Here is a 15,953-nt window from a genome sequence, read left to right as displayed (position 1 = left end):
TTTTTATCAGGAAATGATGTTGAAACAACATTTTCATCAGGAAATGATGGAAAGACATGTTGACCTCTTTAATTGTGTGATTTTATAGAACAAAGACTAAACGCCATCTATGACAGAGAAGGATTTTACTGGTACATCGGTGACAACCATCCCCCTCAGTAGCACACGTAAATCACCCTGCATGTACAGAATATATGGCTTTGTATGGGGAGACACGCAAAGCATCTTAGAACTGACAACAGGTCTATGAATACACTTATATCAATATGACACAATATTAGTTTTAGTTCATGTCTGTATTTGCTAGCCAATAGTTCATCTTCCACTGTCATATCAATTCACATTGGCAAGTATTGCAAATACACTAAACTCAATTTTTTAACATTAAATTATCATTAGGTGTTTATACATTGGGAAAAACAAATACTTTGAATAAGACAATATTTTGTTTTAAATATTAGTAATTTATACATAGTGACTGACAAAAAATACTCATCTCTCTACACTTCAAATAACACAAAGTTGATTATACTTATAGTGGATTGTGAAATTGTGAATAAATTGAAGACTAAAGCATACACAATAACACATTTGGACATTGAACAATGGTAAACAACAACGCTGCATAATAAATTATGTTGTCAACTAAGCTGCACATTAAAAAAAAAATTCAACAAATAAATACCATTTGATAATAATATCATAAAAGTATTTGTAGGCCTCTTACAAAATATCACATATTTCAATGGTGTACACAGAGTAACATCACTTCCCTTCCGCCCACCCCACCTCCCCAACATGTACATACATTCAAACATAGCTTTTACATACGTTTTTATGAGAAGAAACTACAAAAGATGTACCTATTGCAGAACTTCTCTTGTTATTGATTTGACCTAACCCCATCATTTTAGTAATACAAATATGCAAAATCTCCACACCAACACAAATATTTCATCTGAAAATAAATATGTATTATTAATGACATTATGTGAAGCTAGAAACTCTGTGTTTTGGAAACTATATTGTTCAAGGTTCCAAGAATCAATAGGACAGTAAAATATAGCTAATTTGGAATATTAACGCTGAATAATTAAATTATTGGTTGATCAAAGTCCACAGTATAGATGGATTGAAATGTCGTCGCATTCTTTTCAAATTGTAATACTTTTCTAAAGGAACTTAGATTCTACTGTCCTGTCTGTGTTTTTAATATTGACATAAACTGAAAACATGTCTGGACATCAATGACATATAGGTATTTAGTCTGTAGTTAGGTCAAGGTATGTTTACACAGTTCTATTTTGAGTGTAATTGACATAATAAATGATAATATATATTATATAAGGTCAGACTGACAATACAGTAAAAACCTGGATGGTATGACAAATATTAGATACTTGACACACCTACTGATATACACATATTTTTCAAACGTCACTTGTAATGTTGATAGGAAGGTAAAATCTACTTGAGTTCCCAAGTCATATTATCAGGGTTCCCTACCCGTGTTGTAATGTCGGTGAGTGAGTAAAATCTGCCTCATTTCCCCAGTCATTTTTTTACCAGGGTTCCAAACCAGTGTTGTAACATCAGTATTAAAGTAGGTCAACTCTACCTGTGTTCAATATCATTTTACCAGGGTTCCCTACCAGTGTATTTATTAAAGGTGGAGTAGATGTAAATAAAAGTGACATACTCATCAAACTGAGACACAGAGTAGGTCACCAAATTCTCATTATCTATAAAAGCTGGTGATCTGACTACTATATTGCTTATATGATGAATACCTGAAGTCCACAACAAGGTCTCTGATCATTCAAACAAAGTACCACTGTTATCATATAAATATAGATATGACCAAGGTTTGCCATACATGATGATGAATTATGGGACCAAGCAAACTCTAGTGACATGTCAAATGATGGCATCACAAAGGTCAAATGATGACATCACAGGTCGAAGGTGACATCACAGGTCAAATGAGGTCAAATGTTGATGTCACACAGGGCAAATGATGACATCATTCAGAAATGTTACATTTTCATGTCAAATCAGAACACAAAAAGTGATTACTTTAAAACATACAGACATAAAATATACAACATTACTATTCCAGTTTTGGAGCATGAACACTGATTCAGTTTCTAACATATGGTCAGTAAAGAACTTTGAACAAAATAAGGTGGTGCATTTATGATTGTACATGGTGTGTGTGTGTGTGTGTGTGTGTGTGTGTGTGTGTGTGTGTGTGTGTTGTGTGTGTGTGTGTATGTGTGCGGTATATTCTTGCAAAATGCGTTTCTACACAAACCTTTTTTAAACCCTGCCAATGTGTGATATATCTATCGTACAAAATCAATATGTGAAGCAATCGTTTAGTCTATTATCAATATACTATCAAAAACGTTAATTTTATTCCCCATTTCATTACAAGATTATCAAATCAATGTTATTCATAATTTGATTTTTGAGGTGTTGTTATTTGTAAATACAAACTTGACAGAGATAATAAAACTGTTCAAATATACCTGTCATAACTGCAGAATTGAGGCTACAAATTTAAAAATTCCTACCATAAATTCAAATGTTAATTTCCATATAATTTCTTTATCGAATTCCTGGTTTTCTGGTCTTACTAATTTTATATCAAGATTTCTGTCTTTCCAGTCTTGTTCAATCCCAGTGGTATTTTTTGTCTTAGGACAGTAACAGTGCATTGTAGACAGAGTAACCAGACCAACGTACAAATCGGAAGCATCCATAAGCTACAAGACTTGCTAATGTTGCACGGAATGTCCACTTGAATATCTTACCAGACAAGGATGGTTCAGGTACCCTACAAAGACAAAAAATACAATTCAAAGATGATTACATGCCAACACATCATCACTTTTCAGTGTTTTTGCTATTAAAGCTCAAAGTGGAAAAATCTGGTAAAATTGGCCTATTTTCCTCTATCTTTCAAATTCAATTGGAACCCCTGTAAAATACTTGGAGAATGCATGTATATTTATTTACTGAGACCATTTGAACCATGGATGATGTTCACATTTTAAATATCCTGTACACATCACATAGACTTACACTGCACATCACATCACATCACATCACATAGACTTACACCACACATCACATAGACTTACACCACACATCACATAGACTTACATCACACATCACATAGACTTACACCACACATCACATAGACTTACACCACACATCACATAGACTTACACCACACATCACATAGACTTACACCACACATCACATAGACTTACACCACACATCGCATAGACTTACACCACACATCACATAGACTTACACCACACATCACATAGACTTACACTGCACATCATATAGACTTACACCACACATCACATAGACTTACACCACACATCACATAGACTTACACCACACATCACATAGACTTACACCACACATCACATAGACTTACACTGCACATCATATAGACTTACACTGCACATCATATAGACTTACACTGCACATCATATAGACTTACACCACACATCACATCGACTTACACCACACATCACATAGACTTACACCACACATCACAGACTTACACTGCACATCACAGACTTACACTGCACATCATATAGACTTACACTGCACATCATATAGACTTACACTGCACATCATATAGACTTACACTGCACATCATATAGACTTACACCACACATCACATAGACTTACACCACACATCACATAGACTTACACCACACATCACATAGACTTACACCACACATCACAGACTTACACTGCACATCACACAGACTTACACCACACATCACACAGACTTACACCACACATCACACAGACTTACACCACACATCACATAGACTTACACCACACATCACATAGACTTACACCACACATCACATAGACTTACACCACACATCACATAGACTTACATCACACATATCCATGTATATATAGCCTAGTGTCCAGTCATGTAAGGTTTTTTGCTTTCGCCAATCCCCTACAATGCCTAACCTTTTGCTATGTACAAATTCTCACTTCATCAAATAGAAAACATCCTTACCGTATAATTTCTTTGATATTTTTAGGTTTTCTCCAATTTTCTGTTATACCTGGTACATGTCCCATACCAACCACACCTACCACTACAGCGGGAATAAACCCTGTGAGGACAATATGAAGAGAGAAACACTTGAATAGTTCCTATCAATAACAATTCATCAAAATATTATGTGTAAAACACTGGACCCGACAGACTGTTCAGAGTTGAGGTTGGGGTTCAACTAGGAATATAGACTCATGATTGTAAAAATTTGGTGACATGTAGCCATTTTCATTTAATTCCATGACTTGTCCTTCTAAATGATAACTGGTATTATATCAAACCATACCAACTAGTATATATAGTGTTTATTCTTACAATGATCTCCATCAATTTGCTGAGGGTCAAAGGTCAAGGGTCATTTGAACTACATCAAGGAAATCAAGAAGCCATACTCACAAGTTGAAGGTTTGACTCTGTGTCCTTTTTTTAAAGATGGGTTTCTTATCTCAAATCTCTCAACTGACTGTTCTAAGAAGGCAGAGTTCTTTCAGATTTTGGATTTTTTTAATCTGGTCCTAATACTATCTGCATCATTCAAATCAAGCATTTTGTAAATAAGGAAATATGAAACAAGCTAAACACTAAATCCTAATATAGCATTATACCTTGTTTTTACACATACCTGTCTCAGAGTCTAGACATGGAATTGGTCTAGCTGCTATTTCTAATGAATGAGCCAAATAGATATCGCGTTCTTCTACAAAGACATGACTGAGTCCTGGAAATTCTCCAGTCATTTCACTCAACATCTCTTCTAAAAGATCCTTCTGTTTGCATTTCTCAACATCTTCCTTCCTGATGACACAAAAAAATATCATCTCAAAATCAGAATGATCATAAATTTATGACATCATCTTTCTGAGTAGTATTCCTCCTTCCATCTGAGCAGTTGGGCTATGGACAAATTATTGTTTCCCACTAAAGGCATTCTATTAGATAAAACACTGATGTTAGAGTATTAAAATGTCGTGAAACAAACAACTAAATACATGTACATTTCAAACTGTGTTCACACCTATTACAGCTGTGATTTCTTGAACGAAATACATTTACAAACTTCATAAATATTTTAAGAAATAACTTGAACTTACTACTGTTAACAATGTAGCTCTATCAATCAACTTTCATTTTAGCATCAATCCCAAGTATTTCCTACAAGGTAATCAGTTATAGAAGACCCCAACATCACTTCTATGTTGGTTGATTTCCTTTAAGGTTTGAAATTATATTTATACTTACGTGATTGGTTCTTTAGAGTTTGAAATGATAGTTATACTTACGTGATTGGTTCTTTAGACATGATAAGATGCCATGCCAATTTACATTTCTGCCAGACTGACAACTGAGCCATAGCTCTTCTGAGTGTGATTTGTATTGGTCGATCTCCAACATGAAAACGACATCCTGGTACTTTCTGTGTCTGAAAGACAATACAAAATGTACAAGATTTTAACAAAAATTCAGTAACCAGGTATTGGTTGAATATAAGCATATACATAAAGTACATTGTTCATTTGTCAAACTGAATAACATTCTTCCTACTATCAAAGCTGACTTTGTGCAGATTCAAAACTTGCTTGCTGTACTTGTAAGAGGTATTACATTTAAATGAGCTCTAAATTTATTGATTCATAGCAAAGGATGTCTTTAATAATAGAATTCAGATTCATGAATATAAAGCAAAGATAATTGAAAGAGTTCATTTCCTTACTTCATGAAATGCTCTCCTGAATTCCCCACCAGGGGCCATTCCTAATTCTTTGGTAAGGTGAGCTGACATACTAAGTAGGAGTATCTGCATCATTCCAGTGATAAAACCACTCTGTATTAAAAAACAATCAACAGAATAGTACATCAACACTTTATAAAGGAATCAATGTTGTCATGTGATTGTCATGACAGATCTTTGCAAATTTACATGTTTGGATGGATGGATGGATGGATGGATGGACGGACAGATGGATGGATGGATGGATGGATGAATGGATGGATGAATGAATGGATGGATGGATGGATGAATGGATGGATGGATAGATGGATGGATAGATGAATGGATGGATGGATGGATGGATGGATGGATGGATAAATGGATGGAAAAGGAGGGGTGGGAGGGTAGAATATTTGGAGGGAGGGAAGAATGAATGAATGAATGAATGATGCATGGATGAACTAAGTAATTAATTACTTAATGAAATTTATTTTGCAAGGCTGTCAATGAAAAAGGGGCTGTGAACATAAAAAGGAAAACAAACTGAGATACATGAATCTTAACTGCTGAGCATCATACACAATGACATCATACACAATGACATCATACACAATGACATCATACACAATGACATCATACACACCAACAATACAGTAGGTGTTGATGACTGTACAAAGAAACAATTCATAGATTTATTAATATATACCTGTTTGATTGACATTCTAAGTTTTTGAAAGTTGATACTCTTGGCTTCTTCTTCAAGTGTCTTTTCATCAAACTGTAGGATATTGAGTCGACTTTTACATAATTCTACCATCACAACATCCGGCTGAACACGATCTATTGTCTGGTTTCATAACACATTGTCAGAAAGAGAGAGAGAAAACAAATTTGTTATTGACAAGCTTGAATATAAATGATACATATCTTTCTACAACATTTATACAATGAGCTAAAAGGACTACATAATTATTACCCCTGGCAACATAGCACACAATAGTCCAACTTACAAAATGGCACACAACAATACAACTGATTATATTTTCTGAAAGGTCAGGGTTTCAATCCTTGCATTAGTGTTTCTTTATGAGTGAAGTCATAAGGATCATTCTTTTGTTCTGGACCAACTTTTTCTAGTAGATTGTCAGATAACTGTTTTTCATACCTAAATCTCAATCCTAGTCTATTTTGGACCCTTAAGTCTCTGGGAAGTAGAACACAAACCTTGTATACTACAACTAAATATTAAGTGTGAATTATCACCATTTTACTCCATAGACCAAATTATGTTTTACCAAGTATACATTTACATAGCTAGCAAAACCACTGCACATGGGCAAATATGGAGTCCAGCCCATTGATTTTTTACAATTGTAAAATCTAACAGAAATGAATGGCAGCAGCAGAGATTGAGTAAGTTATGTACAGTCACTCTAACCATTCAACCATTGTAACTGCATTATAGTAATAGTAATGGTACTCAATTTAGGAAGTAGCATCTATCATTGTCTTTATTCATTTAACTTAAGACAGAACAGCTGCTACAGAATATACACAATTACCTAAGGGAAAGTTAATTTGAATTATGTGATTTTGAATAGACTGAATGGAAAGTGGGCAAGTAATATTTTAAATACAATATTGAGTTATTGTGGTAATATTCTAGGAGATTCAGATTCTATTCATGTCATTCACAAAAATTTATACAAAACACACACATGCACACACACACACACATGTAGGCATGTGCAAGCAGATGTGTGCATGCACACACATACACAAACACACACTCTCACACTCACTCACACACACAAACACACACCTTGAGCATAAGCAAAATATGTAGTATCAGTGGCTAGATATCTTTATTTGACAGAGAAATATTTAGGATCATGCAATTCCTAAGGGTTTACAAAGAAATACATAATATTTTTGAAAAACGGATAGATTTTGGCAAGACTGAAGAACACTAATTGGCCAAACATACATGTTGCTTAGAAAGCTGAACCCAGTGTCCATCAGGTATAATGATACTACTCTGGCAATCAAGGTATCAGTTTATTAAATAAGATTGACACAACGTAAAACTATTGTTCGATGTAGTATAAATGTACAAGTGGATGACAGCAATGTCCCTTTTGTCCAAATCACCTTGTGATCAAGACAGTATCAACATTGGAAGTCCCCAAAAATGTACACTTAAAGATCATACAAGTCATCAGAAATGTCACCCTACTGTGTGTATAATTCTTTTTACCTAAAACAGAATATTACTACCTAGACACATCATAAAACTAACAAATGTTTGATTTCTTGGTCGACACCAAAACTTCCGCTCCGTATGCATTGCTATAGGCGCGTGTGAGAATAAGTTGACCTTGTTCTGTTTTGACCCTGAGAATTAACCAATGTCCAATTGCACAATAAACACATGATAAACTGATATCAAGGTGTTGAAACAACGATTTTAATCTGTGTCTAACTTCGTAAACTGAGACCTCAATTTGCCAGAGTGTTGTATGTTTTGGTGTATACTTACAATGGATACATCATCCTGACTACTTTCACTGAAATGAGCAGTGCCAACAATGTACACTTTCCCACCATCCTCTGTATTCAACACTGTAACAGTTTCTGGTAACTCAGGATTGGAGGTACGTCGTTTTCTCACTTGCCAGGTTTCTATATCATTATCTTCTACATCAGTTTCTTCACCACTGCTGTAATCTTCATCAACATCATCATCATTATCGTCATTCTCGTCATCTGCATCTTCGTTCTCCTCTTCCTCATCATCTTCCCTATCACTATGGTTACTATCCTCTTCTGCTACTACTGCATCATCATCCTTTTCGTCATCATCCTGTTCATCATCATCATCATCATCATCTTGTTCATCATCCCTGCCAATTTGCATGTTATCTCCTGGTTCATCTGTCCTACTCAGGTTTTCAGGAGTATAATTTTGTCTAACTGACGTTTGATCAATATTATTTGCAATTGCTTCAGGTACACTCTCATCGCCATCAACACCTTGGTGTTCAACATTACTTTCAATTTTGGTCACTACTTCTGGTTCTTTCTCAGAGTCACATTTAGTTTCTTCCCATGCTGGTGATTCGTCCATTTCCCTGCAATATATGATACTTTTAGTAAAATTAACATTCATTCATGAGTCTTCAACCTGCCTTGCTACATAACGTTATTGTACTGTATGTTGTAGGTTTCGATTAACTGATGATACAATGAAAGGGAACACAAAGATCAAACACCTGTACATATACTGGCGATAACTATTCCTCACGAGCAGCTGGAAGGTCGACAGATACTCCCGATCCCGCAGCATGTACAAAGCAAAACACTATCGCGCGCAAACTGCGGAAGTAGTGATAAATTGAACTGATCAAAACGATTTTACCTTTATCCTTGGAAATCCTTGATGACGCCACGTTATCCCTGCCAATCAGAAAGGTATGTGACATCTGCTGTCCTAAGAATATCCTAACTTGGCTTCCTACCCATGTGATACTGTCACTAAATCGAAACAGCTGTTTCGCGACGAAACGTCGAGTAGTCAAGCAATAAAGCACTGCACATTGACCTCTCAACTCTTAGGCGATGACATCATCTTTGGTGACCTTTAACCTATCATACAACTCAAAGTCCTCTCTCGTTTACACCTCTCAACAACCCTGCCAATTATAAATTGCGATGACTCTCAGAACTAGCGTTCAACGGTCATCGTGACAATACTCAAAGTGTGGAGACAGGCCATGCATTGTTTACTGTTCGGGTCTTTGAATACAGGCATCGTACAAAACGGAATTTGGTAAGTGTGGTCAACCAGTAGTGGAATTTTGTGTGTATCAACTAACTGCATCGGTGGAAATAACCCGAGAAAATATGTTGCAATAAGTTATATATTAACTATATATATGCCGTGCTGCCATGTTACTGTTAGTAATGCTATCAGGGAAAGATGTGTTCACTACCGTCTTTTCAACGTTTGTTTCAGAAAGTTTGTGTTGAAAATACAGCTAAACATGCAACTAGTTGAGACTGGGCAACCGGTCGTCATCACACTTTCCAAGGTTGTAAACATATGTATTATTGAAAGAAGTATAACCCCTCAATCATTGATTACCATAACAGTGACACTGGGCCAGGGTCAGTGTTTCCTCAAGGCTTACATTATAAATGTAGTCAAAATAACACAATCAATGTATCTCAATATTTCATTAATTGCATCATGTAACGAGGATAACGAATTGTTATTAGCCAGAAAGTTGGAAGGATTACTGAGGGGGGGGGGGGGGGGTGTTTTTTTTTATCATCAATCAAATAATGTTCTGACATGTTTGTTGTTTGCTGGGATAGGTAGATGTCTATTTGTTCTTTTGTTATTCTGTTGACCTTAAAACTCTGTATTTATTCTAGTCTATGTGTTATTATTTTTATTAATGTTATTTTTAATCCCAGTACTGTAATTTGGTAGCTACATAGCCAGATGAGAGTTATAAAAATAATCAATGAATAATAATGATGATTGGGAACTTGACCAGTTGTCTGCAAGAAATATAACTTTTTCTGTAAAATAAAAATTAATTAATCATGATCACAGCCATACAGCTACATGTCACATCTGTCAACACAACCCTCTGTATTATATTAGCTAGGTAATATGGTTTTTTTTCAGGTTATAGTGTACATAGTTAATTTGCAAACTGTGTCTGCTTCCTGCATGCACTATTACTGATAATAGTCCAGATTATCTCAAACAATTGGCAAGCCAAAGAGTCCCACTGTCTGAGTTGGGACATTGATGAACCTGTTGCACAGATGCCAACAATTTGTGTAACCAAATTAAACCAGTTTGGTTTGAATTTTGTTCATCAAAAATTGTCCATGAAACAAATATGGCAGTTTGTCAGATGATTGTAATAAGATTAACAGACCAAGATGACACACTGTAAATTAATTCAAAATATCACTCTGTGCTATATTTAGATTGTGGTTGTATGTTTGAATATATTACTTTGTACTCAGACAGGGAAACCATATGGTGGCTAGATATAATACCTAAATTGAAGCCATATTCACCCCAAAAAGGTGACAAATTGATAAAAATAAATAACAACTAACTCTTCTATTCAACTCCTATTGAACATCCTTTCACAGGGGTCTGACCTTGCTTTGGACAATTTTGTTGACCAGAGTTTTGCATTTTAAATGTGAGTTTGTTTGTTGTATAGCTGTCACATGTAAACAGTAGTGACATTTACCAATAAATGTGGTAATTCATTTAAAAACTTCCTGCTATGCAAATAATGAAATAACAATTATGTTTACTTGAAGGGTTACATGAATAATACTGACATTAGTCCTATATTATACACTATGTGGTATCATCAAACTCACCTCAGTGAGATACATTTGTAGGTTGATACAAGTATCTTTAATATCATATGCAACTCACAGTCAGTTTGTGAACAAAAATTTACATATAAATTTGAAAAAGTGAACAATTAAAAATTAAAATTGATACTCACAGCTGAAGTCAAAAGTTTGTTTGACTCTCTGAGCATAGACATTATCATATTTGTAGCTATTACCCAGAGTCCGTTAATATTCACTCCCATAATTAAATATAATTGTTTAATTGCCAATTAAGTACTGTCATTCAAGTGTGATAATATTTTAATAATTGGGACGTAATATTTAATTATACGAATAATGATTAGCCACTCAATTGACACCCTCCCTTTGTATTATTACTATTACATACATTATGCACAGAACTAGAAGGTATACATACTACTAAACCAGGATGACTATAGAGTTTAAGCTGGGGTTGTTTACTCATGCACAAGGTTTTTAACACAACTGAACTGTACATGCACGCTTTCAGTGCCTGTATTTTGTTTGTGTAATTCTTGACTAAAAATGTTGTGTAAGACATTAAATACATAGCTAACATTGCTGAGGTTCACTTTTATCTCTCTAGGTAATATCATTACAGACAAAATGGGAAACGTTGAGACACACGACTTCGTCCCAGTCAGGGATGATGAAAGAAAAGAGTTAAATTTGAGTCGGAAAATGAACCCCCAACTCTATGAACAGGTAAGTATAGAGTCATAAAAGTGAAAACTTTTTTTATTTTTTTATTTTTTATTTTTATTTTTTTTGGGGGGGGACAAGGTATTTATAATATGCATTGATTTCATCAGGGATATGTGATATAATATGTATTGTTGCAAAAATAGTTTACAAAATGAAAAGATATAACACAATCAAATTGTATAGGCTTTAAAACTGGGTGCCTAACTAGTATGCATAGTTTGTGTTTATACATTGTACATGTATGTCTCAGATTAGCCTTGACACATTGACATATATAGCCACTAGATGAAGTCAAGTGTGTATGAAAATAGCAATGTAGTATTGGCAGTAGAAAAGAGCTGCCAACAGATTAACAACATGGGTTTGAAAACGTCACCACACAAAAAAAAAACCCACAGTGTCAATACAGCTTTGATGGTGTTAACATGTTTTATCCTGTTTATAGTGGCTGGTTCTGTGACTCTTCTAAACTAATTATCAAATGTAGTGTAGTCTTCACAGATCCAGCCAGCAGTCTGGCTATTTCTGTATGGCTGTCCAAATAAAGTTAATGATGATGGTAAATGTCACTGTGAATTTATCATTATGATATAAATGTTTTGGTAATAGCTTTGTTGGATGATGTACAGACAAGCTGTTGCCACTTTGCACTAGACTTCATTCATTTTGACATTGTGAAACTGTTGAACTCAACAAATGGTGTTACATAACAATATGCCATTTTTACCATAAATTTAGGTGATTGTGGCCGCTTACTTGAAAATTAAGAAACATGGATTTATACAATAGATACATATTTTATATCATATGTTAGTCATAGTTAGATTTGAACATTTCCAAATCCACTATTTGGTAACACTCAAAAAAAAAAAAAAACATTTTTATTAAGATGATCAATTTTTAGCAGTTTATGATGATTTTATTTTTACAAAGTTAAGGTATAAAAATTATTTTTAAGTTTGTTTGTCATGTGGTAAAACTTTTCAAAGCTAGATTCCAATAAGGTTTATACTTGAAGGCTTCAAAAGACAGCTAGGTCCACAGTATTGATAGTGATCAGCATTTGCAAGAAATTGTTGCTGTTTCATGACTATACATCTGATGCATGATATTGAAACTACTTAGAATGAACTTATGAAATTAAAATGAATACATGATGGCCACAGTTATAAATGTTTTTTGTTATAGTCAGTCATCTTAAGTAACACTGATCTGTCACAGGCACATTACCGCAATTTTTGTTGATTACAAAAATAGGCAATCTAGTAACATCAAAAGATAAAACATTTCCTTTGCAGTGGCTGTAACTCTTGTTTGTTTGTTTTTTCAGCATATGAATGGTGAAGCACTACCTGGCTCACTCAGTGAACTACCGTGGAATATTGTTGATTCGATATCATTGTATGAACGCATGGATGTCTCATTCAACATGTTAACACAGTTACCAGTAGAATTGCCATTGCGTTTACCACATCTTTATCACCTGGACTTGAGTCATAATCACCTGACGTCTCTGCCTCACAGTTTTGGATTACTTTTCCATCTCAAAACTCTGCATTTAAATCACAACAACCTCAAACAGATCCCCAAGTCCTTTATCCACCTTGTAAAGTTAGAGAAACTTGATTTGTCATTTAACGAACTGGTTCTCTTACCAGATGAGCTAGGAAGCATGGAGAAGTTGAAAAAGTTGAATGTCAGTCATAATTATCTGCAAGCTTTGCCAACATCACTAGGGGTGTGTAAAACACTTAAAGTGGTCCTGGCTATCAATAATAAATGTGAGAGGCCACCACAATGTATATGTGATGAAGGGTCTGAAGCCACCATGCAGTACCTACATAGACAGATCCACAATGGATATTTACCAAGGGAACGTGGCACAGATAATGTCTTCAAAAGAGTCAGAGGTGAGATACACACCATATTATCTATACAGTTAATGACTTTGTTATTAAAACAGTTATCTTTAGGGACAATTGCACAATGTCACACAAGCTCAATAAACAAACTTCATTCGTTTAGGACAAAACGCTCGGCCCCTCCCCCTATTAAAATGAACATTCACAAGTACAACATGCACCCATTTATGGTGTCCCCATGATGAAAATGTTAGCAGTCACATCACTACAATCATTACAATGTAAAAACTTTGTATAAAACAAAATTAAAATATTAGCAGAAACCCAGCACTGTATATCACATTAGCAGTAAATTTTAATGACGTTATCAACTTCTCAATAATAAATGTAGAATCCTGTTATCATTGAAGGCATGAAATTTTTCTAAATTTGGTGAGAAGTGTGAAAATGAAGTTCAGCAATTGCATTGATGCCAGATCCCCTCCCCCTATTAATGAACAAAGTTAGTTTATTGAACTTGTGCTACATCATGCGATTGTCCCCATAACAGTTGAAAATCTTTCTCTAGTAGACAAATGTAGTCTTGCCTAACTGTATTTGTTAAATATAAATGTAATATCACTAAAATTGTCAATATTTGTTTGTTTTGATTGATTAATTTAAGAAAAATGATATACACTGTACATATTGATGAATGTTTGCTATGTTTGTATTTTGTACTAGGTAATATATTACAGAGTGCTGTAGCCAACCCACATTCAGCACGTGCTCAGTATGTGCAAGAACAGACTCATACATCCAACACTACAAGTCGTGTACGTACCCCACTACGCCCACCTCTAGATGCTACCAAGTATGAAGCTGATGAGTTGGTCGATAAAATTACAGGTATTATTTAGTTATTATGTCAATGAGTCATTGGAGGGAAGGGATGGAAGGGGCTCATATTGTCCAAATGAACTCGAGAAAATAATGTGAAATTGACTTTCAGTCTGCTAAGAATGATATTCTAGCTTTTATTTTTCACATCACTGAAGAATCATGTCATACATTTGTATATGAATACCCTCTCTATTTTTAGAAAGTACTGATATAATGCAATCTAATTTGCCTGTCAAAGTAATGTCTGAAATTGCACATGATAAAACATTATTGTAGGTACAGTTCACAAACCCACTTTAGGTAGTTCTACCTCTTACCCACTTTTAGTGTTTCTGTGCAAAATATATTCTTAAGTACATATGAATATATTGTAAGGTATATGAGAGAACATCGGCAGCTTTTACTGTATATTTCTCCCACTATTGTGTACATCAAATACAGGTTTAATCTATGGTGCAGCTATAGGGGATGCTATTGGCATCTGTACAGAACACCTTAGTCCAGATGAGTGTCAATTTCACTATGATCAAGAAACGCTGTGTTATGATAACATCATTCAAGATAAACACCGTGTAAGGTGGCAGAAAGGTGATTGGACTGTGGACTTTGACCAAATGGTACGTAAATATCAAACCATCACTTACATGTATATTTTTATAGCGTTCTTGGAAGCATTTGGATTGTTTTGTTCTTAAATATCAAATTCAACTTATATCCGTTACCTTATATTATTTAACTATTGTTGTAAGAAATCAGCATAAGCACACTGTATATGTAAATAGCTGAGTTGGTGTTTCCATAACGATGACATTGACCCAACTCTGTATCATTATTCTGTTTCTGTCTATGACCCAATTGTATTATATTATTCAGATTCTGGCCATGACCCAGTGTGTTTTATTATTCAGATTCTGGTCCTGGATTCCCTATTATCGTGGGCAGGTGTGATTGATGAGTTAGACTTTGCTCAGAGATTGTCTTACTGGTGTTACAATGGGTTTCCTGAACTCGGTGACATTGGACCTAATTTAGTGTGCAATACTATAGCTAAGGTAAGCTACTTTGCTGACTGAGGGAGCACCTAGATTAAGTGTATCCTTCAATATGTGGAAAAAACTTAGACCAGTAATATAATATGATGTCTGTATGTAAAGTTTATTTAAAAATAATAAAATCATAGTTTTGTTGATATTCTGTCCATTACAAGTTGAGGATGTTAAAGATAGCACTACTTGGATGCATTCTACTTGAGAGAGTATAGTAAACTTCATAT

At 34.7% G+C, this 15,953-nt stretch overlaps 1 protein-coding gene across 1 annotated transcript; it reads right to left on the bottom strand.

Moving 5' to 3' along the window:
- Window positions 1-2,700: 2,700 nt before the first annotated feature.
- Window positions 2,701-8,940, bottom strand: LOC144437155 (traB domain-containing protein-like). The gene is made up of 7 exons (XM_078126060.1): window positions 8,353-8,940; window positions 6,520-6,660; window positions 5,817-5,927; window positions 5,386-5,525; window positions 4,728-4,900; window positions 4,064-4,163; window positions 2,701-2,839 (listed from the first exon to the last, which is right to left on the bottom strand). Exons 1-7 carry the CDS (start codon window positions 8,938-8,940, stop codon window positions 2,701-2,703), a joined length of 1,392 nt encoding a protein of 463 aa, XP_077982186.1.
- Window positions 8,941-15,953: the final 7,013 nt, after the last annotated feature.

This window comes from Glandiceps talaboti, chromosome 1 (assembly GCF_964340395.1).
Source record: "Glandiceps talaboti chromosome 1, keGlaTala1.1, whole genome shotgun sequence".
Classification (NCBI taxonomy): Eukaryota; Metazoa; Hemichordata; class Enteropneusta; family Spengelidae; genus Glandiceps; species Glandiceps talaboti.
This window is presented reverse-complemented; position numbering and strand designations above follow the sequence as displayed.

What these genes read in the sequence shown, in the direction of transcription:
- LOC144437155 (XM_078126060.1), bottom strand. Translation starts at nt 8,940, where the DNA reads ATGGACGAATCACCAGCATGGGAAGAAACTAAATGTGACTCTGAGAAA. An exon ending in ATGTCTAGACTCTGAGACAG is followed by an intron (nt 4,164 to 4,727) that starts GTATGTGTAAAA and finishes TTGTCCTCACAG; the next exon opens with GGTTTATTCCCGCTGTAGTG. An exon ending in AATATCAAAGAAATTATACG is followed by an intron (nt 2,840 to 4,063) that starts GTAAGGATGTTT and finishes TTGTCTTTGTAG; the next exon opens with GGTACCTGAACCATCCTTGT.